The sequence below is a fragment of the Ovis canadensis genome, chromosome 6 (assembly GCF_042477335.2).
Source record: "Ovis canadensis isolate MfBH-ARS-UI-01 breed Bighorn chromosome 6, ARS-UI_OviCan_v2, whole genome shotgun sequence".
NCBI classification, from domain to species: domain Eukaryota; kingdom Metazoa; phylum Chordata; class Mammalia; order Artiodactyla; family Bovidae; genus Ovis; species Ovis canadensis.
In genome coordinates this window covers 41,097,820-41,120,562 of record NC_091250.1, presented here as the reverse complement: position 1 = coordinate 41,120,562, position 22,743 = coordinate 41,097,820, and the positions used below count along the sequence as shown (strand labels likewise).

The following is a 22,743-nucleotide window of genomic DNA, read 5'->3' as shown; positions in this document are numbered from 1 at the left end:
AAATATGTCTACTATTTATCATATGACTGTATTTGAAAGTGAAAGTCACTCAGTTGTGTCTGACTCTCTGCAACCCCATGGACTATACAGTCCATGGAATTCTCCAGGCCAGAATACTGGAGTGGGTAGCCTTTCCCTTCTCCATGGGATCTTCCCAACCCAGGGATCAAACCCCAGGTTTCCTGCATTGCAGGCAGATTCTTTACCAGCTGAGCCACAAGGGAAGCCCAAGAATACTGGAGTGGGTAGCCTATCCCTTCTCCAGCAGGAGTTTGGTCCCTAGTAAATAATCCATGGAAAATTTGTAGAAGTAACTATAGCTGATTTAGTCCACTGAATCCATCCATCATATATATGTGTTTTCCCTTGATGGATTTCTCTAATATTGGTTTAGGGAAACTTTTAGTCACTTCATTAAAAAATCAGTTTCTCTAATAAAGATAATAAAGAATAAGTAAGTTATATATTTCCTTGTCTCTACTTCTATTAATTCCTTACTTTAGTAATATGTTCTCTTTTTTCTCTTGTTTTGCAAGGAAAAAAATCCACCCTTTATGAGAATGAATGATCATTTCATTTCTTCTGGATTTGTGTCTTAAAAAGTTACAGTCCAAAATCAATTCTTGTTATAAAGAGAAATCTTTAATAGCTAAATATTATTCCAAGCCAATTAATGGGCTTGAAAGCTTTCCATTAAAATCACTGAGCAATTAATTATCAGTCAGTTAAAAAGTGCTGAAATCAACATAGGCAATAGGAAGGAGAGTAAATGTGGGCCATTATTAATAGCAACAAAATGTTGCTAGTTTGAGGTGGTGGTGGTTTAGTCACTAAGTCCTGTCTGATTGTGAGTGATCCTGTGGCCTGTAGCCTGCCAGGCTCCTCTGTTCATGGAAATCTCCAGGCAAGCATACTGGAGTGGGTTGCTTTTTCCTTCTTCAGGGGACCTTCCTGACTCAGGGACTGAACCTGCATCTCTGGGGTCTCCTGCACTGCAGGCAGATTCTTTACGGACTGATCCACCAGGGAAGCTCTAGTGAGGTAGTTGTTTTTCAATGCTAATATTTTTAGAGCAGTTTTTAAGCTTATGGAAAAACTGAGCAGAAAGTACAAGGAGTTCCATATCCCTCTGCCCAGCTTCTCCTATTATTAATCTTGCAGTAGTGTGGTACATGTTACAACTGATGAACCAATACTATACATTATTAACTAAAGTCTATAGATTACATTAGAGTTCACTCTCTGTTGTATAGTTCTATGGGTTTTGACAAAATGCATAATGTCATGTATCCATTATCATGGTATTGAACAGTGTAGAGGTTTCACTGCCCCTCAAATCCCCTACGCTCTACCTATTCATTACTCCTCCACTCCCCCTCTGAAACCCCTGGGAACTGCTGATCTTTTAATAATCTCTAGTTCTCCTTTCTCTGGAATGTAACATATTTAAAATTACACAGTATGTAGCATTTTCAAATTGATCTCACTTAGCAATATGTGCTTGCTGTGCTGTGCTTAGTAGCTCAGTCATGTCCAACTCTCTGAGACTCCATGGACAGTAGTCCACCAGGGTCTTCTGTCCATGGGGATTCTCCAGGAAAGAATACTGGAGTCGGTAGGCTAGCCCTCCTCCAGGAGAACTTCCCAATCCAGAAATTGAACCGGGGTCTCCTGCATTATAGGTGGATTCTTGACCAGCTGAGCTACCTGGGAAGCCTGTTTTAAGTTTCCTTAAACCTGTCTTTTCAGGGCTTGAAAACTCATTTCTTTTTAGCACTGAACAGTATTCCAGTGTATGGAGGTACACACTTTGTTTATCCATTCCTACTGAAGGACACCTTGATTACTTCTAATTTTTGGCAATTATGAATAAACATTATTTGTAGGTTTCTGTGTGGATGTATTTTCAACTCTCTTTGAGTAAACTTGGAATGCAATTGCTGGATCCTGTGATGAGTATATTTAGCTTTGTAAGAAACTTATAAACTGTTGTCTAAAGTGGCTATATCATTTTGCATTCCCATCAGTGATGAATGGGCATTCCTGTTGCTCTACATCCTCACCAGAATTTGGTGTTGTCAGTGTTTTGGATTCTAGCCATTTTTAACAGGTGTAGCAGTATCATATTGTTGTTTCAATTTGCAATTCTCTAATGACAAATGATGTTGAATGTCTTTTCATATGAATGCTTATTTGCCATCTGATAATCTTTGATGGGCTTCCCTGGTGGCTCAGATGGTAAAGAATCTGCATGCAGTGAAGGAGACCTAGGTTTGATCCCCGGATCGGGAAGACCCCTGAAGAAAGGAATGGCAACCCACTCTGGTATCCTTGCCTGGAGAATCCCATGGGCAGAATCTTCTTTGATGAGGTGTTCAGATCTTTTGCCCAGTTTTTAATTGAGCTATTTATCTTTTACCTCTTAGGCCTATGACTGCTAAGTCGCTTCAGTCGTGTCTGACTCTGTGCAACCCTGTGGACTGCAGCCTACCAGGCTCTTCCATCCATGGGCCTATGACACTGGGTCTAATAAACAACTGTTGAGTGGCTGAAGAAAAGCCATTAAATATTACTGAACACTGCAAATAACAAAACTCTCCAGTTTCTTATCTGTAGATGCAATATCATTCTTTTGCTACTGGACTTTTTTTCTCCTTCAAGTTTTACCATCCTTTCAGAAGATACAAATTTATGATGTTGGTTTTCTTAAGAGTACAATATGAAAAGTCCTCATTTACAGTAAACTGAATGTAAAGCACATTTGTGGGTGTTGTATTTTAAAGCTAACATTTTATTACATCAAAATTGATTGATAACCATGTCATATATTTTATGTTTGTAATGTTTTACGTTTCTCACAAGTGCTTCGATTTTTCCAGGGAAAAATTTTTATCTGTTCCACTTATGTCTATCTTGATTTTAATGTTTACAAAAATTTGGTCTTAGAGTAAAATTAGCCTCACATTAACAAATTCTTATTTGTTGTCTCTCTTCTGACATGAGAGACTACTCAGGACAAAGAAAGATGATGGAGAAATGTTTGATGTGCAAGAAAATGTCTAGAATCCCTGGTCTGAACGATTGTCATGCTGTGATTTCAGGGTGTGAGCACCTCTGGAAGTGAGGTTAACAAGGTTCTCTCCAAGACCTTGTGTGGCAAGAGTGGAGAGGAGGAAACCAACACTCTGTGAACATGAGCCTCAAATCCCCGATGTCTGCTCCTCGGTTTGAGAGCAAAGGCAGCCATATTTCAGCTAGAAATGGAACCTGTTTTCTAGTCAGGCACACTCCTCATCCCAGAAGGGTCTGCCACATCAAAGGTGAGGTAATTCAGAGTCCTAGAATGTTTCTCTCTTCTCTACATTCGGACTACTTGATGATTCTAGTGGGTAAACACAGGGGTGTTATTCAAAATACTGAACCACTGGTGAGGCACAGGAACTGACTGTTGGGACCAGAGGCCAGCACTGGAGCTAGGGCAGAAGAGACCTGCAGGTAACTCCTGTGCAGGCACGTACCCCTGGATTACTTGGTTGATAGGAAAGGGACCTGGAGAGGTGCCAAAGGGGCCACTCAGGAAGCTCAGGGCAGCAACTGACCCAGTGCTATGAAAGCATCTCAATTTTTGACGACGTGTTCAGTCATGATAACGTCTGCATGTTAAATACCAGCCTGGAGAACCATGCATGTCATTCACTCTCATTTTCTCTCAATCCTTTCTTTTTTCTCCTCTCCCTCCCTTTCCCCCTTTCCTTCCTCTCTCCACCTTTCCCTCTCTTTCTTCATCATTTTGAAAATTTAGTTTCAGTCACACCATATACTCCTAAAATTTGCCTATTCCTGTAGTTTCTTTTTTTTTTTTTTTAATTTATAATTCTGCAGTAAATGTTGGAATCCCTTCACAGGTAAGTCCTTGGCCATTTTCTCTTTATAGTCTCTACCATAATCCTAGTCAAATTTACTAATTCCCACTGCAAAACATTATCCAGAAGCTTCTTGTGCAACTTCTTAGGAAACAAAGCAGCCATCTATTACTGTCTCTCATAATTCACTTATTAACAGAACTGTGTCCTGCACACGTACGCTTCCTAAGCTGCCCAGTTTTATATAACACAGCATTGATACTAAAAAGAGGGCCTGGATATAATTCAATATTTGAGCCAAAAGCAAATAGCTATTATAGGAGAATGAATGAACCCAGAAGGCTCTGAGGAAGGAGGTTCCTTTTTTCCTAGGTTTTCCTTCCCTCCTTCCCACACAACTTACCTTGTCCTGCCTCCTGTTCCTCACTCTAATGACTCTCTTCTGCCAGCACAGAAGAGCCAATGTATGTCTTTTATGGGGCCTTGTTAAGTTTTGGATGCTTTCAGAAATCTAAATCTGATATTCCTGAAGAGGGCTAACATAGTCCCTCTTAGTCATTATTAACACATGGGAAATGAGAGGTCTGTCTGGGATAGCAGCAAATCTACTCCACTTAAACTCCCAGATCAAAGATCAAAGATGTGGGCCTTGGTTCTCAAAGCTAACAAGATGGCAGGACATTTTAAGAAGGGATGTGTTGCAAACATAATTTGATATACTGACTTTTAAAGATTGTCCACCCAGCACTGGTTCATAAAATCTGAAGTCTGACATCTTTACATACATTTGATAATATCTGGTTGGAAAATTGCTGGGCATTCAAAGAAAACCTGCCAAAAACCTAATCTGGTGGTTTGTTCTTCTTATCCGTACTCACTTAGGTTTGAATAACATTCCAATCTGTAATGTGAATGATGATGAGAACTCATTCAGAACATTGTGGGGTGTTGGCCAGTCCCACCACTCACAGAAAGATGAGATACCATATGCCAGATGCAGCTACCCACCCAGTGCTGTGGCCACGGAGAGCCCTGTCTCGCCAGCCCTTAATGGGGTCAAAGTGCCCCCACGGCCTCATTCTGGTGAGTCCCTCTCAATTCATGAAATCTTTCCTGAGGCTTCCTGCCAACTATCAGGAGGGAAAATATCTATATAACTGCTCACATAGCTGCAGTCATTTTTAAATAGTCATGAAATTTTCCCACTGTGAAATAGTTATTCATTATAAAAATTTCCACTCACCTAATCTCAATTCAGTTCAAAACTGTTAATAAATATGATTTTTAAAAATGATTATTATTAATTGTGCCCAAGCCAAATTTGGCATGGTTCTAGTCTCTAAGCCCTACAAAAGTAGCTGAGAGAGACCAAAAACGAATGTTAGCCAACATTGGTAGAGAAACTACTCCAGACCAAAACTGAGTCAGGGAAATGCAGTAAGGATGGAATGTCATGTTTACCTTTTCCTCACTGGACGGTCACTCCTTAAAGTCAGGGCCCAGTTTTACTGTTCTCCCAGGTCCTGGAACCTGATCTTTAGCAAACATTTAATTCAATTAATTCATGCTTATTAAGTTAAATTTAAAATGATTACTCAAAAGTACAGCATGATGACTGTAGTAATACTATATCATATATTTGAAAGTTAACACAGTAGATTTTTAAATTTCTCATTACAAGAAAAAACATGGAACAATTGGTGATGGATGTTAACTAAACTGATAATCATTTTACAATATACATATATTAAATCATTATGTCATACAAGGAGTTCTAGATGGTAGAAAGTATATTCAGTACTTTTCCCTCTGCCCTTTATAATTACAAACTAACACTTTCAGGGCACATGAAAATTATTTTGGTATGTGGTAAAACACATATATCTTCTAAAAGGTAACAGTAAGAGGAATAGATTCCATTCTAGAGTCTTCACATGAGTTATTTCATCCTTTTGACCAGCAATGAAGAATTAAAACCCACTTATTCCACCATCTTTCTAGTGTCCCTTTTTATATTGTAGAACCTAGAAACCTATAAATTACTTTTGCAAGAGTCCCTTGATGAGAATGAGGAGTTGCCATCTCGTAAGACTTATACCCACAATAAACTGTGGAAAATTCTGAAAGAGATGGGAATACCAGACCACCTGACCTGCCTCTTGAGAAATCTGTATGCAGGTCAGGAAGCAACAGTTAGAACTGGACATGGAACAACAGACTGGTTCCAAACAGGAAAAGGAGTACGTCAAGGCTGTATATCGTCACCCTGCTTATTTAACTTCTATGCAGAGTACATCATGAGAAATGCTGGACTGGAAGAAACACAAGCTGGAATCAAGATTGTTGGAAGAAATATCAATAACCTCAGATATGCAGATGACACCATTCTCATGGCAGAAAGTGAAGAGGAACTAAAAAGCCACCTGATGAAAAGGAAAGAAGAGAGTGAAAAAGTTGGCTTAAAGCTCAACATTCAGAAAACAAAGATCATGGCATCTGGTCCCATCACTCCATGGGAAATAGATGGGGAAACAGTAGAAACAGTGTCAGACTTTATTTTGGGGGCTCCAAAATCACTGCAGATGGTGATTTCAGCCATGAAATTAAAAGACACTTACTCCTTGGAAGGAAAGTTATGACCAACCTAGATAGCATATTCTAAAGCAGAGACATTACTTTGCCAACCAAGGTCCATCTAATCAAGGCTATGGTTTTTCCAGTAGTCATGGATGGATGTGAGACTTGGACTGTGAAGAAAGCTGAGAGCCAAAGAATTGATGCTTTTGAACTATGGTGTTGGAGAAGACTCTTGAGAGTCCCTGGGACTGCAAGGAGATCCAACCAGTCCATTCTAAAGGAGATCAGCCCTGGGATTTCTTTGGAAGGACTGATCCTAAAGCTGAAACTCCAGTACTTTGGCCACCTCCCCTGATGCTGGGAGGGATTGGGGGCAGGAGGAGAAGGGGATGACAGAGGATGAGATGGCTGGATGGCATCACTGACTCAATGTATGTGAGTCCGAGTGAACTCCGGGAGTTGGTGATGGACAGGGAGGCCTGGCATGCTGCGATTCATGGGGTCGCAAAGAGTCGGACACGACTGAGCGACTGAACTGAACTGAAGACTTATACTGCAGACGTAGGGCTAAAGTCATCTTTTTGGCTGCTGTCTGCTATCAAGTGTGGCTGGAGACATGGAGTTTTCCTAAGACAGCATCTCAGTGTTCAGATACTGGATTTACGAGTGTTAAAAGGCAAAGTCAGCAGATGTGGTGATCTTCTGATTGCAACAGTGATCCAATGCCTAAGATTTAGCCTCATGGACATTGTGACAGCAATTGACATGGCCATGGCCTCCCGAGTCTCCTTCCTCCAACTGTGATAAAGGCTGTGCCCGCATAGGTGGGTCAGGCACATGGTGTTCTTGAAATGATTTGTGAAGATCAAGACAGAGTTCACTCTCACCTTCCCCCACTATGTCCATAAGTCTATTCTCTACTAGCATTGACATATACACTATCATGTGTAAAATGGATAGTGAGAAGTTGCTATATAACACAGGGAGCCCAGCCTGGTGCTTTGTGATGACCTAGAGGGGTGGGGAGAGGGGAGGGGAGGGAGGTTCAAGAGGAAGGGGATATACATATATAATAATTTATATATATATTATAATAATGTATATATATTAATGACAATTCATGCTGTTGTGACTATACAGGGGATATATATATTTATATAAAAGGGGATATATATAATTTTTATATATGTAATAATTTTTATATATATGACAGTTCACATTGTTGTACAGCAGAAACCAACACAACACTGTAAAGCAATTTTCCACCAATTAAGGAAAATCTATATAAAAAGAGTTCACTGCTCCAACTCTTCTAATGATATTACAAAGAGCTAAATTCTATGTATTATTTACATTTTTGCTTAAAATAGATGAGAAGTTTCTGTTTCCCACAAGTGGACACTAAGCAGAATCACTACCCATAACTTCCTTCTCACTATTTGGAGAGAGGTAACTTTATACTTAAAAAAATCTTTCCTCAGCTAGAACTAATGAATTGTTACTACTGTGTATATGTATAAAATCTTTCCAGCTTTTAAAAAATTGTTTTGTTAACTATGGCTTCAGTGGGGGAAAAAAAAACAGCATCACACAATGTATCTTTAAATGAATGCAAAGGGAAATTAAGCAAATATTTAAGTGTAATTAAGTGTAATTTAATTAGATGGCTATGTGAAATTGGCAGGGTTGCAAGACAGATGAAGTACGTAGAATAAAGAATGTAATTATAACTCAACGCACATCTCTTTTTGTCTACAGGGCAAAGAGTACACATGTAATCTCTTTAGTTAGAGAAAGTGACAGTCATATGGACAGAAAACAAAACATGTCTTATACTGAAATACATACTTTTTAAGAACCAGTTTACCCACATCAAGGAAGTTCTTGTAGTATTTATCACTTTTTCATGGGCCTAGAATTTGTTTTATAAATATACTTTTATTATGTTGTTAACAATTCTACCTCCAGGTTTTCTAGTATTTATAAACAGATCCCTGGGTTGACTTTAACTGAAATTCAGATGTACTCTCATTCATTTCAGCAAGTGATGGATGTATCATGTGGTAGAAATTATTTTTCAGTTTGATCTAAATAAATATATTTTTCCTGTCATTTCAGAGCCCTGTCGAAAAGTCAAGGAGTGCTTCAAAACCTCCAGTGATAATCCCTTAGTAATTAAAAAGGTAAAGAAACAACTATTTATAGCTACCTATTTGGTTTTGACTTCTATCATTTCCTCTCCTTTTCTTCACATATCTTTCTGGAAAAGAGTTTTTCACAATATTTTTTTCTACAGCTGTAAGTATAATTAACATGATATAAAATGCACATTTTTAAAGAGTTCAGCTTGAGGAATTTTGACATACATATTCACAGACTGAAATCAAGAAAATAAAAACTCCCCGAAGTTTTCTCATGACCCTGGCCTTCCCACAGGCAAACATTTATCTGCTGTCACTAAAGATTATCATGCATTTTTTAGGATTTTAGGTAAATGAATTTACAGTGATCTTTTAAAAAATCTGGTTTCTTTAACTCAGCATGTTTAAGACTCATCTTGTTATATGTATCATTCCTTTTTATATTGCTGAGTACTATTCAATTGGTATCTCACAATTTTTTAATATGTTCACCTGTTGATGGACTTATGTTGTTTCCAGTTTTTAACAAAGCTGATATGAACACGGTGTACAAATCTTTGTATGGATATATATTTTCTTTTCTCTTGGGTACATAAGTAGGAGTGGAATGACTGGGTCTCACAGTAGTGTGTGTGTTAGTCATTCAGTCGTGTCTGACTCTTTGCAACCTCATGGACTGTAGTCTGCCAGGCTCCTCTGTCCACAGGATTCTCCAGGCAAGAATACTGGAGTGGATTGCCATTTCCTCCTCCAGGGGATCTTCCCAACCCAGGGATCAAACCTGGGTCTCCTGCATTGCAGGCAGATTCTTTACTGTCTGAACCACCAGGGAGGCCAGGTCTTACAGCAAATGTGTTTAAATTTTTAAGAAACTGCCAAAGTTTCCAAAGTGGTCGTAGGATTTTACATTCTCACCAGTTATATATAATGGTTTCCTTTCCTGCATATCCTGTTAAAACTTCAGTTCAGTTCAGTTCAGTCGCTCAGTCGTGTCCAACTCTTTGCAACCCCATGAATCTCAGCACACCAGGCCTCCCTGTCCCTCACCAACTCCCGGAGTTCACTCAGATTCATGTCCATCGAGTCAGTGATGCCATCCAGCCATCTCATCCTCGGTCGTCCCCTTCTCCTCCTGCCCTCAATCCCTCCCAGCATCAGAGTCTTTTCCAAAGAGTCAACTCTTCGCATGAGGTGGCCAAAGTACTGGAGTTTTAGCTTTAGCATCATTCCTTCCAAAGAAATCCCAGGGCTGATCTCCTTTAGAATGGACTGGTTGGATCTCCTTGCAGTCCAAGGGACTTAATATGACCAATATTTTTATGTGGCCAATCTAGTGGGTTTGCAACGGTATCTCAGTGTGGTCTTGATTTACATTTGTCCAATGACATGTTTTCATGTTCTTACTTGCCATCCATGTATGTTTTTTAATGTAAAGTATATATTCAAATATTTTGTCAGTTTTTTTAACTGGGGTGTTGGTTTCTTTATCATGAAGTTTTAAACATTTGTTATATATTCTAGATAATTTTTTTGTCACACATACAATTAGCAAATATTTTCTTCCAATTGAGGCTTTTTTTTTTTTGGTAATAGTGTCTTTTGAAGAATCAAAACATGCAATTTTTATAAATCCCAAATTGAAAATCTTTCCCCTATGGTTTCAACACATGCTGTTTATCTGTTTCTTGTGCCTTACTGCAATGGCTAACCTCTAGTACAATGTTGAATTAAAGTGAGGACAGCAGACATTCTTGCCTTACCTAATCACAGGGGGAAAACATTCAGACTTTTGCCACTGTGGTATTAGTTTACTTCATCCAGAGGTGCCCTTTACATGGCTAAAAAAGTTTCTATTTCTAGTGTTCTGAGAGTTTTTTCCAGAAATGGAGATAGGATTTTGCCAAATGTTTTTTCGGCATCTATTTGAAACGATCATGTGATTTTTCTTTTTTAGTCTGTTAATAATGATGAATTGCATTGGTTAACCAAATGTTAAACTAGACTGCACTGCTGCGAGAAAACTCCACTTGATTATGATGTATTATTCTTTTTATATATTTAATTTCATAAAACAGTGTTTAGCATTTTTGTGTCTATGTTTGTAAGGGATATTTGTAGTTTACTGGTAATGAATGTCTTTCCTAGTTTTGGTAAATGGCTTCATAAAATCAGTTGGAAACTCTTTTTTAATAGTCTAGGTAATTTTATGTATAATTAGTATCATTTTTTATTTAAAAATTTAGTAGAATTCTTCAGTGAAACCATCTGGAGTTTCCTTTAAATCAAGATTTTGGTTATGTTTTTCAAAAAATGTGTCCATTTCATCTAAGTTGTTGAATTTACTGATAAGTCATTCATAAAATATTCTTTAAATTATTATATAATCTGCAGATGTTCTGTCTCTCAATTCTTGATATCGGTACATAACTTGTCTTTTTTTCCCTGATGCTCCTAATTAGAGGTTTATTAGTTTTACTGATTCTTAAAGAATCAGCTTTTCATTTCATTGATGATCTCTATTTTTTGTTTCTATTTCACTGACTTTGATTCATGTCTTTATATAAGGTGAAAACTTATGTGTTGAATTGAGACATTTTCCCTTTCTAATATAGGCATCAGTTCAGTTCAGTTGCTCAGTTGACCCCATGAATTGCAGCACGCCAGGCCTCCCTGTCCATCACCAACTCCCGGAGTTCACTCAGACTCACATCCATCGAGTCCGTGATGCCATCCAGCCATCTCATCCTCGGTCATCCCCTTCTCCTCCTGCCCCCAATCCCTCCCAGCATTAGAGTCTTCCTATAATTTTTCTAAACACTGCTTTGGCTGCATCCTCCAAATTTTACTTGCTGAGTTTTCCTTTTCATTCTGCTCAACATACTACCTACTTTCCTTTAAACCTCTTGTCTCATGGGTTACTTAAAATTACATTAATTCCCAAATATTTGGGGATTTTAAAGTTATATTTATGTGACTGATTTCCAATTTAACTCCATTATGGTCAGAGAACATCCTTTACTTTGAAACTTTTTATTTATTGAGATGTTATATGCCCAACCTTGATAAATTTTGCCCAACCTTGATAAATTTTCCATATGTCTATAAAAAGAAGGTTCACGTTGGTTCTTGGGAGAGTGCTATATAAATATCAATTAGGTCAAGTTGGCTAATGTCATTCAAGTCTTCGATAACCTTACTGATTTTCTTTTTTCCATCACATTATGGTTTTTATTTTTTAAATTTACTTAATTGGAGTATAATTCCTTTACAATATTATTTTCTGCTGTAAAACAACATGAATCAGCTATAATATTTTCACCCTCTTAACCCTTCCTCCCATCAAGCCCCTCACTCCCCCCCCCCCACCCCACAATCCCACCCTCCTAGGTTGTCTTTTTCTATCAGTTATTGCTTTTTTCCCTGGGTCCTGGTGCACACTAGACCTTGTATGTACCCTCCAAGAATAGATTTTCTGTTTCCTCCAGTCCTGTGGAATTTTTGCAGTCAAATACCACTGGCCTTCCAAGCCAGATTCTCTGGAGCCTTCTCCTACTGTTGCCAGACCACCAGGCTGGGAATACTGACGTGGGGCTCATGACTTTCACTCCTGTGGGAGAACTTCTGTGGTATAATTATTTTTCAGTTTGTGGATCATCCACCTTGTGGATATGAGATTTGACTTTATCACACGTGTCCCTCCTACTGTCTTGTTGTGGTTTCTTCTTTATCTTTGTGTACAGGGTATTTTTTCTGGTATACCCTACTTTTTTTTTTTTTTTTTTTTGATGGTTGTTTGGCAGTTATGATTCTGGTGTTTTTGTAAGAAGGAGCCATCTTGATGACAAGTCCTTTTTCTAATTCACATTATAATTTCTTCTTTGACTAATGATTTAATTATTAGACATTATGTATGAAAAATCATTTGTAGGAATCTGAAGATCATGATAAATGCACTTTCTTCCAGAGAATTGGTGTTTGCTTCTGTAGGAACCCTGAGGCCCTACCAGCCTCAACCAATTTACCCAAGTTCAAGCCTTGATCTAACGCTATATTTCTTCAAGGATTTTGCATTTCTAGGTCACCTTGACCTTGAGGGTGTATACCTTTGTTGGCCTTTATTTGGGTCCTGTCTTTCAGGAACTTTAAGACTGTCAAAAGGAAAGTTTTCATTTTCTGGAGTAAGACAATGATCTCAGGGAAAAAATGGCTACTGTACATCCTACACCTCAAGTGTCTCATTTCTATTTTATTTTTTGACCCATTAATTCCTAAGTTATTCATGCCTCAACAGTTTAAACTTAAAAAATATTTTAATCTACCATTTTAGCTGTGTTCTGTGCAGGGTTGAACATAAATATATACATGCACACACACACATATATATATTATGTAAATATGTGTGTGTGTATATATATACATACATACATATATATAATGTTGCTATTCCCCTAAACAAGAAGTCTGCGTAATAAACCTTAACAGAAGAGTGCATATACAATATAGCTTTATTTTCTCTTGTGTTGTTTACTTGCTCAATCATGTCCAACTCTTTTGTGACCCCATGGACTGTAGCCCACCAGGTTCCTCCGTCCATGGGATTTCCCAGGCAAGAATACTGGAATGGGTTGCCATTTCCTTCTTCAAGGGATCTTCCCAACTCAGGGATCAAACCCATGTCTCCTGCTTGGCAGACAGATTCTTTACCACTGAGCCACCTGGGAAGCCCTTATTTTCATTAAACATCAACAATTGAACACTGCTCTAGAGATTATAATCACTGCAGTCCCTAGCTGACACATTCAGCTACCAGCTTCTGTGTACCTTTATGTATTGCTCACTTCTGAAGATGAAAAAGCCTCTCTTGGAATAGACAATAGTTTTTTTAAAAAACTGCAAACAATATATTCACCTCCCAGAACAAAAAAATAGCCTTTCTATTTCCTTTTCCACCTAACCGAGGGAAGTAACTGAGTTTACTCCTCCAATTCTCCAGCTCTCAGCTGTCATTTAGCAGAGCCAGGAAGCAGTGGTTCATACCATGTAGTTTCTTCACAGAGAGCATAAAAACTCTTGGCTGACTTTTTCCAGTCATAAAAGAACAATCTCAATAGAAAATCTCGTGTCGTGAGTTGGCTGTTACCAGACGCAGCAAGATAAATGATGGCTGCACATTAAACATTACAGAATTAGCTTTTAAACCAAAGGTTTAAAATGGTTTTATAAAAAGTAAATAACATATCACTAATGTGTTCCATCTTCAAATGTAAATATTTGATAATGAGCTTTTTAAGGGAGCATTACAACTAACGTCTTCTTACTTTCATGTATGTGTCTCAGTTACAACATTTCTCATTCATTTTACATTCAATTTGCATAGAAAATATAAGTGGATGCAGATGCACATTGATTATATTATACCTATGCTTTAGGATGAAATGAAGGTAAAAAATCCACCACTGACTCCAAAGCCATGTTCTACTGCTAGTTCTTCTTCTTCAGAGGTGACAAGTACCAAGACTGCCATCAAAGAGAACACCATCTGCATACCAAACTATCTGGATCAGGAAATCAAAGTAAGAGGCACGTTTATTAAATCCATAACTTGGGAACACCATGAATATACAAAAAAATCACATCACTAGCATCCTTAAAACTCTTTCATGGTTCCCACTGACAACTGAATTGAGTTAAAACTACTCAGCCTGAAATCCAAGGCCGGCTCTTGTTTTTTACTTGCAGATTTCTTCCTGGAACACATTCCTAAATCATGGCACAGAGAAGTGGAGGCCAAAAAGGGAGTAAGAGCTTCACTAGGTAGAGAAAAGAGAGTTGAGTTTGGGGATGTAAGATACTGAAGAAGTACCTGTGCAAAGAATGAGCTTCAGAAATCTGTACAAGATTGCCTGAGTCTTTAGCCCAATACATCCTATGCACCTGCATAGGATGGGAGTCTGAGACATGGCAGAAGAGAGCTAATGGGAGGGAACGTGCTGCTTAAAGATATTGGAGTTGTGATCTGCTAGACTGGAGAGACCTTGCTCAACACACCAAGGATACAGCTGAGACACCAGAAAGGTCACACCTTAGAAAAAGAATAGGGGGCTCTGGCCCACATTTGTGGCTAATCTAGATCTACACTCTCAAATCCTAAAATCAAATTTCAGTAGATCAAACTCACCCACTTTATTTATCACCACTTATTATAACTGCTTTCCAGAATAAAAATGAAGAGAAAGCAGGGTTCTGAGGAAGACATCTATTTTCTTTCACTGAAATGATTAATTACATTCTTTCAGAGCTGATCAGTAAATGACCTATGAGTTAGAAGCAGCCAGGGGTGACGTCCAATCACTATATTGATGATAAAACCGTGAGAGGCAGAGTGGCCTGGAGAATACCACAGGGCTATTCTTCTACTTTTGACATTTCCACTGATTTGCCATGAAATTAGAAACAAATTTAACTTGTTTTCTTCTAGGATAAGGCATCAAGGACAGGAATCTTAATAAAAAAGCAAAGCTGAATACAGGACAGCGGATTTTTCTGCCCTTTAAATTCTGTATTTCCAGCACCTAAATCAATGATACACACAAATATTGATATCTGTTGAATTAATAGTATTTTAATAAAAGTTTTCAGGCAGAAAGTCTAGGAAAAAAATGTTTCAGTAGCTCAAGCAAGAATTGATGGTTTACACTGTGTCAAGCAAGGCTATGGGGATAAAGAGAAATGGAGATTTGAGACATATTTACAAGAAAGAATTTACTGAACTTGTTTGGCAGTGTGACATAGAAAAGGACAAGGGAGTCATCTAGGGTGAATCCCAGGGTCTTTCTTGGACATATATTCAAAGTATGCAGGTGCCATCCACTGAAATGGGGAACCAGAAGGGGCAGCAAGTTTGGAGCAGGTTTTATAAAGAAAAAGATGGGTGGAGTTTTAGGTATTTGGGGTTCAAATTACCTATAGTATGTCTATGGTTGCAGATGGACTGAAGTTCAGGACACAGGTTTAAATTTCAGGTATGTCTAAATTCCAAAAGCAGATACAATTTAGGGTAAATCTGGAAACATTACATATGCTTAATATTTTGAACTTTTTATAGTCCATTTTTATTATTTCCTCTATCACCAACACAGCAGTTAGCTTCCAAATGAAAAAGAAGTCAATGAAGGATTCTGATTGACTAAAGAGAATTATATTCCTATCCGATTGGGCCAATCACTGTGTTCTGGGGCCTGAGGAACAATGATGAATCCAGCTAGGTTCACTCACTAGAGAGAGGAGCAAAACTGATGGGGTAGTTCTGTGACCAGAGAATCCCATGGTGCAGTAGCAAAGGGTCAGTTCCCAAAGAGAAGAAAAGTGAATCACTCCTCCATAAGATGTTGGTCCTAAACAGACAAAACAAGAGAAAACTGCATGGCTTAACCTAAACTATTGCAGTTGACCCTTGAACAATATGAGGTTGAACTGCATGGGTCCACTTATACATGGATTTTTTTCAGTAGTAAATACGACAGTGCTACATGATCCATGGTTGGTTGCATCTATGGATTCGGAATTTAGAATATGGAGGAGCCACCTATACCGAGGGCTGACTCTAAGTTATAGCTGGATTTTTGACTGCCTGGAGGGTTGGCAGTAGACTAACCTTGCCTTGCTCAAGAGTCAACTGTATTTGTACTGAAGATGTTTTTTTCCTATTTGAAATCTGGCTTCCAAGTTAAAATCCCAATTGACTTTAATACTGTGTACAGAGTGACACTTGGGAAGACAAGATTGTGGAGAGAGTAAAGGAAACCTTATACACTTTGCTCACTATGTAACCCTAATATTCTCTGTCAGATTCTGGAAAAGCTCTGTAACAGTTTACACACTGATTCTCTGGCAGAAGTTCTTCAGTGGCTGCTCCATGCAAGTCCAAAAGGTAAGATTATGTATTTTTGAACACTGAGCTCAATTTATGGCCAGAAACTAGGAAATGTGCCAAAGTCTGAAGTTTTCTACCTTGGATTTGCAAAGACAATGCTGCAATTTTGTTTCCCTAGTGTTCAGCATCAGAGTCCTGTATATGCAACTGCACACAAGCTGGTCATGCCCCAAACTGAACTTCTGTGGGTGACGTGAAACACTTGTGTCCAGAGCTGGTTTGTGCTTCTCCCCCAGGCCCATGCACCCAGGCTCTCCCTGAGCATATCTCTGGCCTGCTGGGAGGCCTCAACACAGCCTGTTTCTCCTCTTCAATGTGGATGGCAGGAGCACAGCCTTTCAAGTTCCAGATTCTAACACCTCTGCCAGTTCCTCACCAAAACCATCAAGTCAGTCATCTCCCAGCCTCCTTTAGGCTCTTTCTGGCCTGTTCCATGAAAAATATATGCCAGTCCCAAGTGGAATAACCATAAATAACACAGAGCAGCTATCCCCAAACCTAGCCAGTCATCTGACTGACTGAGGCAAAACTTCTGAGGGGGGGTGGGGCCTGAGAATATGCATTTCTAACAAGTTCCCAAGTGATGCTGATAAGCCTGGTCTGGAGAGCACCCTTTGAAAATCAGTGTAGTAATCAGAGTTAGGAGATACCCATGTGTTAGGGACAGATTAATAATTTTAAATGGAATTAGAGGCATTTGGAATACCTTACCTCAGGAATTCAAGATTACTTGGCAGGCAACTGAGAAGTATTTGGGGGTAAGGAGTTTTTACGTTTTTTTTTTTTTCCTTTTTAAGAATATAACTTTTAAAAATTTATACAAATAATGAGTGCTTACTGTTGGGCAAAAAAAAAAAAAAAAAAAAAGAAGGTGAGCCAGACCAAAAAAAAGAAGAAAAATAAAATTATCATAGACACCATTTTAGTAATGCTTTGATATGTATCTTTTCAGAGATGCTTATAACTATTACTTAAAATATTAGTTTTAATTTTCATGAGCTCATCCTGTACTTAGTATTTTTTATAGGTATCTTTGTTTTTATCTGGCAGTGGCCTGTAAGGCTGGATTCTGTACTCAGTATTTAAAATCTATTCCACTGCCACTCAGGGACAAGTACCCCCATTAAGTTAACTATTCTGAGTAGTCTGTTATATCACAGGTGGAGAGAAACTAGGTTAATGTAAAACACCTTTTCTACACAAACCTTAACTCACACAAAGGTGCCTACCCAGAAAACAGGCTACCTTTCACACTGGAGTGCTGAGTAAAAGAACTAATCCTGCGTTTCTAGCCAACGTGATAAGTATAACCTTCATGACCCCTCTCTTTTTTAAATCAGAAAAGGAGTGGGTCTCAGCTTTGATTCATGCTGAACTGGCTGAGAGAAACTTGTTAACTCGTCTCAGAAGAAACACCTCACATGAACCAGCAGCAGAGACTGGGAGGCCACCCAAAGTCAAGTCACCCTCAAATTCATCAGCAAAATCAAAGGTGCTAACCAGTGCTAGGGAAGGACATCAACAGAGGAGGTAATCAGGCTTGATGGCCAGTTACGGGGCATGTGGTTCATACAGACTTTAAATTCCCTTTTGGTTATCTTTCAAAACACTAAAATTGCTGAAGTTTTAATATCCTCCTTATTCAGTAAATGACAACAACGTACTTGTTTTTTCATATTACATTTATGAAAATGAAAGAAATCATTCTAAATTCTACTATTTAGAGCATGTTGGCAGAGGCCATGTCTTCCTTACTCAACAATCTATCTTTTTGAGAAAAGTTCCCTTTCCACTCAGACGAGCCACCCAGAAATCTAAGAAAATGTAGTAGTTCTCAGTTTACTGAAAACAGAAGTAATAAAGAAAACCAAAACTTCATTGTTGCTGTATACTTTGCAAGAATGCATATCATAGAGGTATCACTTTTTCTGTCTAGAACAATGCAGGATTAAAATATATTGCTTAAACTAATTTCCCCTGACATATGCCTGGGGGCTACTAGAGGGAAAAATAACTATTTAGGGAATTAGGAATTATTTCAGGAAACTTTTCTCAAGCCTTATAATTTTAATGACAGAAGAAAATACATATTTATGTGTAACATCATAGTGAAAGAATGTGGTAAGAAGTTATTTAAGCTGGGAGAGAAAATAATTTTGCTTTAAAAGCAAAAGTTGGGTAAATCTTAAATTTGGGGAAGATAAATACTCAAAACAAATAATATGTCTCTTTGAAAAGCATTAAGATGGAGGAGAATTTTACATTGGAGACTGGGAGATAGGGCCAATTTCTCTACCCTAGTGAGTAATATCTGATGTACTGTTCATATGTTTACTCCAAGTCAGAAGAATTTTTCATCAGAAAGTACATTTAATGCTATCTGCATCAAAAAACAGAGATGTTTATTTAAGAAACATACATTTCTTAGCTTGATGATGATGGTTCAGTCTATAGAAAATATTTGTATCTGTGAATTTCATTTTGTTTCTCCAATTGATTTAGAGTGTCAAGTCAAGGATCTGAAGAAAATAAGGAAGTACTGAAAGGTTAAGTACAGTTTGTGATAATTACTGAATTGATATAAGGAAACCAGTAAGTATCTAATTAGTTGGGAGACACAGGTATTATGGATCTATGGTTTTAAAGGGAGTATAATGCAATAGTGATTTACAGCTACTCTTAAGGGACAGCACCTGCTGAATTTCTCGTAGAGGTAAATCTGACCTGTTTTCGACTTTGTTTTGAAAGGCAAAGTGCCTCATCACACTACTTGAGGAGCAAGACAGCAGGAACTCGGTTTGGTCATTTCAATCCAGTGACTGGAGAAGACCTGCACTGACCTAACAAAAAAAACCAGTGATATCAGTTTGGGTTTTTCACAGCTTAACTGTCATTGAACTAAATGATCTTCACTTGAAACAAAGTCAGCCAGAGAAAACAGTAACATTTTGGCAACCAGCCACAACATGTGCCCCAGACATAGCTTGAATACAGTAGCAGCAGAGCAGCAGCTTTGTGTCCCTGTCAGAAGCCCAGCCCCAGCCTGCAGTCAGGACCAAGACATATCAAGAATTGTGGAAAGCCCTAGTTTGGTCCCAAACAGCCCAATCGAAATATCCCTGTGGGTTCCGCCAACTCCTAGCTTTAAAACAAACAAAGCAACAGTGACTACAGAGCAGCCGCTATGAAGCATGTCTACAAGCCTCAAATTGTCTTACAAGAAGTCCCTCTTACATCAGGAATGATACAACAATCTATTAAGAGATCCAAGAGGTCACTCTAGACCCCAGCAGTTTCTGTTGGGGTTAATCAAACCCAAAAGAAGTGCTATTTGCTAATATGAGGCAATAATAAGTATAGTTTAGAAATCAGAAAACATTTGCTTACTCTGACACTCCAAGGATGGTCTATTGTATCTGACTCTTCCTAACAAATTCTTTACCCTAGGACCATAAAATCCTGACAGTGATGACTTCTATTATTCATGTCTTATCTGTAGGTCTCAAATATATTTTACCATGTCTAGATACTTATATACAACCACCCAAATCATACCCCTTAAAGTCTTTGGTATAGGTATTCAGTTCAGTCGCTCAGTCATGTCCGATTCTTTGCAACCCCATGAACTGCAGTATGCCAGGCCTCCCTGTCCATCACCAAATCCCAGAGTTTACCCGAGATCACGTCCATTGATGGTGATGCCATCCAACCATCTCTTCCTATGTTGTCCCCTTCTCTTGCCTTCAATCTTTCCCAGCGTCATGGTCTTTTCAAATGAGTCAGCTTTTCACATCAGGTGGCCAAAGTATTGGAGTTTCAGCTTCAGTACTTCCAGTGAATATTTAGGAGTGATTTCCTCTAGGATGGACTGGTGGATCTCCCTGCAGTCCAAGGGACTCTCATGAGTCTTCTCCAACACCACAGTTCAAAAGCATCAATTCTTTGGTGCTCAGCTTTCTTTATAATCCAACTCTCACATCCATACATGACCACTGGAAAAACCACAGCCTTGACTAGACGGACCTTTGTTGACAAAGTAATGTCTCTGGTTTTGAATAAGCTGTTTAGGTTGGTCCTAACTTTTCTTCCAAGGAGTAAACGTCTTTTAATTTCATGGCTGCAATCACCATCTGCAGTGATTTTGGAGCCCCCCAAAATAACGTCAGCCACTATTTCCACCACTGTTTCCGCATCTATTTGCCATGAAGTGATGGGTCCAGATGCCATGACCTTAGTTTTCTGAATGTTGAGTTTTAAGCCAACTTTTTCACTCTCCTCTTTCACTTTCATCAAGAGGCTCTTTAATTCTTCTTCACTGTCTGCCATAAGGGTGGTGTCATCTGCATATCTGAGGTTATTGATATTTCTCCCGGCAATCTTGATTCCAGCTTGTGCTTCATCTAGTCCAGCGTTTCTCATGATGTACTCTGCATATAAGTTAAGTAAGCAAGGTGACAATATACGGCCTTGACGTACTCCTTTCCCAATCTGGTATTCAGTGTCTCCCCAAACCCTCCTTTCTGCTTGGATGTAGGCCTTGGGAAGGCCTTATCAGTGCAGTTGTTTTAACCTGCTTGCCTGCTTTGTTTTTTTGTCTGTCAGGACTGTAGATACTTCACCTTTCTCTCACTGGCCCCATCCTTTGCCCATCACCAGCTCTAAATGGTTCCTACCAAAATAATGTTTGATTCTAACTGAAAGAACATATCCTACATGTTGTAGTACAAATAGCTCATTAAAGATGAGCAGGTGGTAATAAAGATGAGAATAAATAATTTTATGAAATTTGGGTATATCTGAATCACCTAAACTTCATTTTTTTTTTTTGTATGTCATTTGCTACTAAGATATGACAGAAGTTACTATATTTGGATGTCTCAATTATGGTCTTATTGAGACTTTTTCTATTTCAGAGGGCAAGCCTCCATTGTTTATAAGAAGAAATCAGACGAAAATACCTGTTGCAGAATATTTCAGCAAGCCAAAATCTCTTCCCAGGCCTAAAACTCAGGAGAGCACATTAACAAAGCCAGTGTCAGCAAGGAGTATACAACAAGGATACAATCCCTCTGCCCAAAGAGCATTTTATCCTATAACATACCAAAGGTAGAAATGTTAGACTGGGCTAAACCTTTCAGAAACACGAGTTTCACTTTGTTATGACATCAATTATGAAAAACACATTTTTGGTATGGAGGAATCAATAGCTCCTCTATATGGTGGTACATGTAAATCTCATAGCAACTGTATATAAAGCTACTAAATAAATATTAATGGAAAAATTTCTATTTGTAGTTAATTAGTACCTTGTGTAAAAGATGTTTGTTTATATACTACATTTCTAGTCTTGGGCTACTATTAATATTAAAACATAAGCATTGGACTCTGATACTAGAAAAATCATCCATAATCAGAATTTAGGCAATTTCAATTCAACACTACCCCAAACTCTGATAGAAAATCAACAACAATAATAAAGAAACTGAATTTTAACATCTGAGCTACTTCTTGCAATGTACTGTGTTCAATAATATAGGACTATTGAAAAAACCATTTGTTAAACAAATGTCATAAGTTAGGAATAATTTTTCTTTTTATGAGAAAGTGAGCCTTTTTCTAATAGTCCAACTTATGAGTCAGAAAGGAACTACTGCTGCTAGTTCCCTTCTATTCACTGCTAATTGTGAATCATATTAACAACATTTCCTAATGCTGAACTTTTGGTATTTTTAAAATAAACCACTGTAGGGCCATGCTGACCTGCCTCTTGAGAAATCTATATGCAGGTCAGGAAGCAATAGTCAGAACTGGACATGGAACAACTGACTGGTTCCAAATAGGAAAAGGAGTACGTCAAGGCTGTGTATTGTCACCCTGCTTATTTAACTTCTATGCAGAGTACATCATGAGAAACGCTGGGCTGGAAGAAGCACAAGCTGGAATCAAGACTGCTGGGAGAAATATCAATAACCTCAGATATGCAGATGACACCATCCTTATGGCAGAAAGTGAAGAAGAACTAAAGAGCCTCTTGATGAAAGTGAAAGGAGAGTTGAAAAAGTTGGCTTAAAACTCAACATTCAGAAAATGAAGATCATGGCATCTGGACCCATCACTTCATAGCAAACAGATGGGGAACTAGTGGTGGAAATAATGGCTGACTTTATTTTTTGGGGCTCCAAAATCACTGCAGATGGTGACTGCAGCCATGAAATTAAAAGACACTTAC

At 38.4% G+C, this 22,743-nt stretch overlaps 1 protein-coding gene across 1 annotated transcript; it reads left to right on the top strand.

The window, feature by feature from the left end:
* Positions 1-3,101: 3,101 nt before the first annotated feature.
* On the top strand, positions 3,102-21,796 carry C6H4orf17 (chromosome 6 C4orf17 homolog). The gene is made up of 8 exons (XM_069593641.1): positions 3,102-3,320; positions 4,746-4,946; positions 8,559-8,623; positions 14,011-14,154; positions 16,430-16,511; positions 17,855-18,044; positions 19,017-19,060; positions 21,428-21,796. The coding sequence occupies exons 1-8, from the start codon at positions 3,194-3,196 to the stop codon at positions 21,622-21,624; spliced, it is 1,050 nt and encodes a 349-aa protein (XP_069449742.1). The 5' UTR covers positions 3,102-3,193; the 3' UTR covers positions 21,625-21,796.
* The last annotated feature ends 947 nt before the right edge of the window (positions 21,797-22,743 follow it).

Coding starts and splice junctions, on each gene's coding strand:
- C6H4orf17 (XM_069593641.1), top strand. CDS start 3,194: ATGAGCCTCAAATCCCCGATGTCTGCTCCTCGGTTTGAGAGCAAAGGC. Junction 16,512..17,854: donor GCTCCATGCAAGTCCAAAAG/GTAAGATTATGT, acceptor TTTTTAAATCAG/AAAAGGAGTGGGTCTCAGCT. Junction 18,045..19,016: donor GAAGGACATCAACAGAGGAG/GTAATCAGGCTT, acceptor CAATTGATTTAG/AGTGTCAAGTCAAGGATCTG.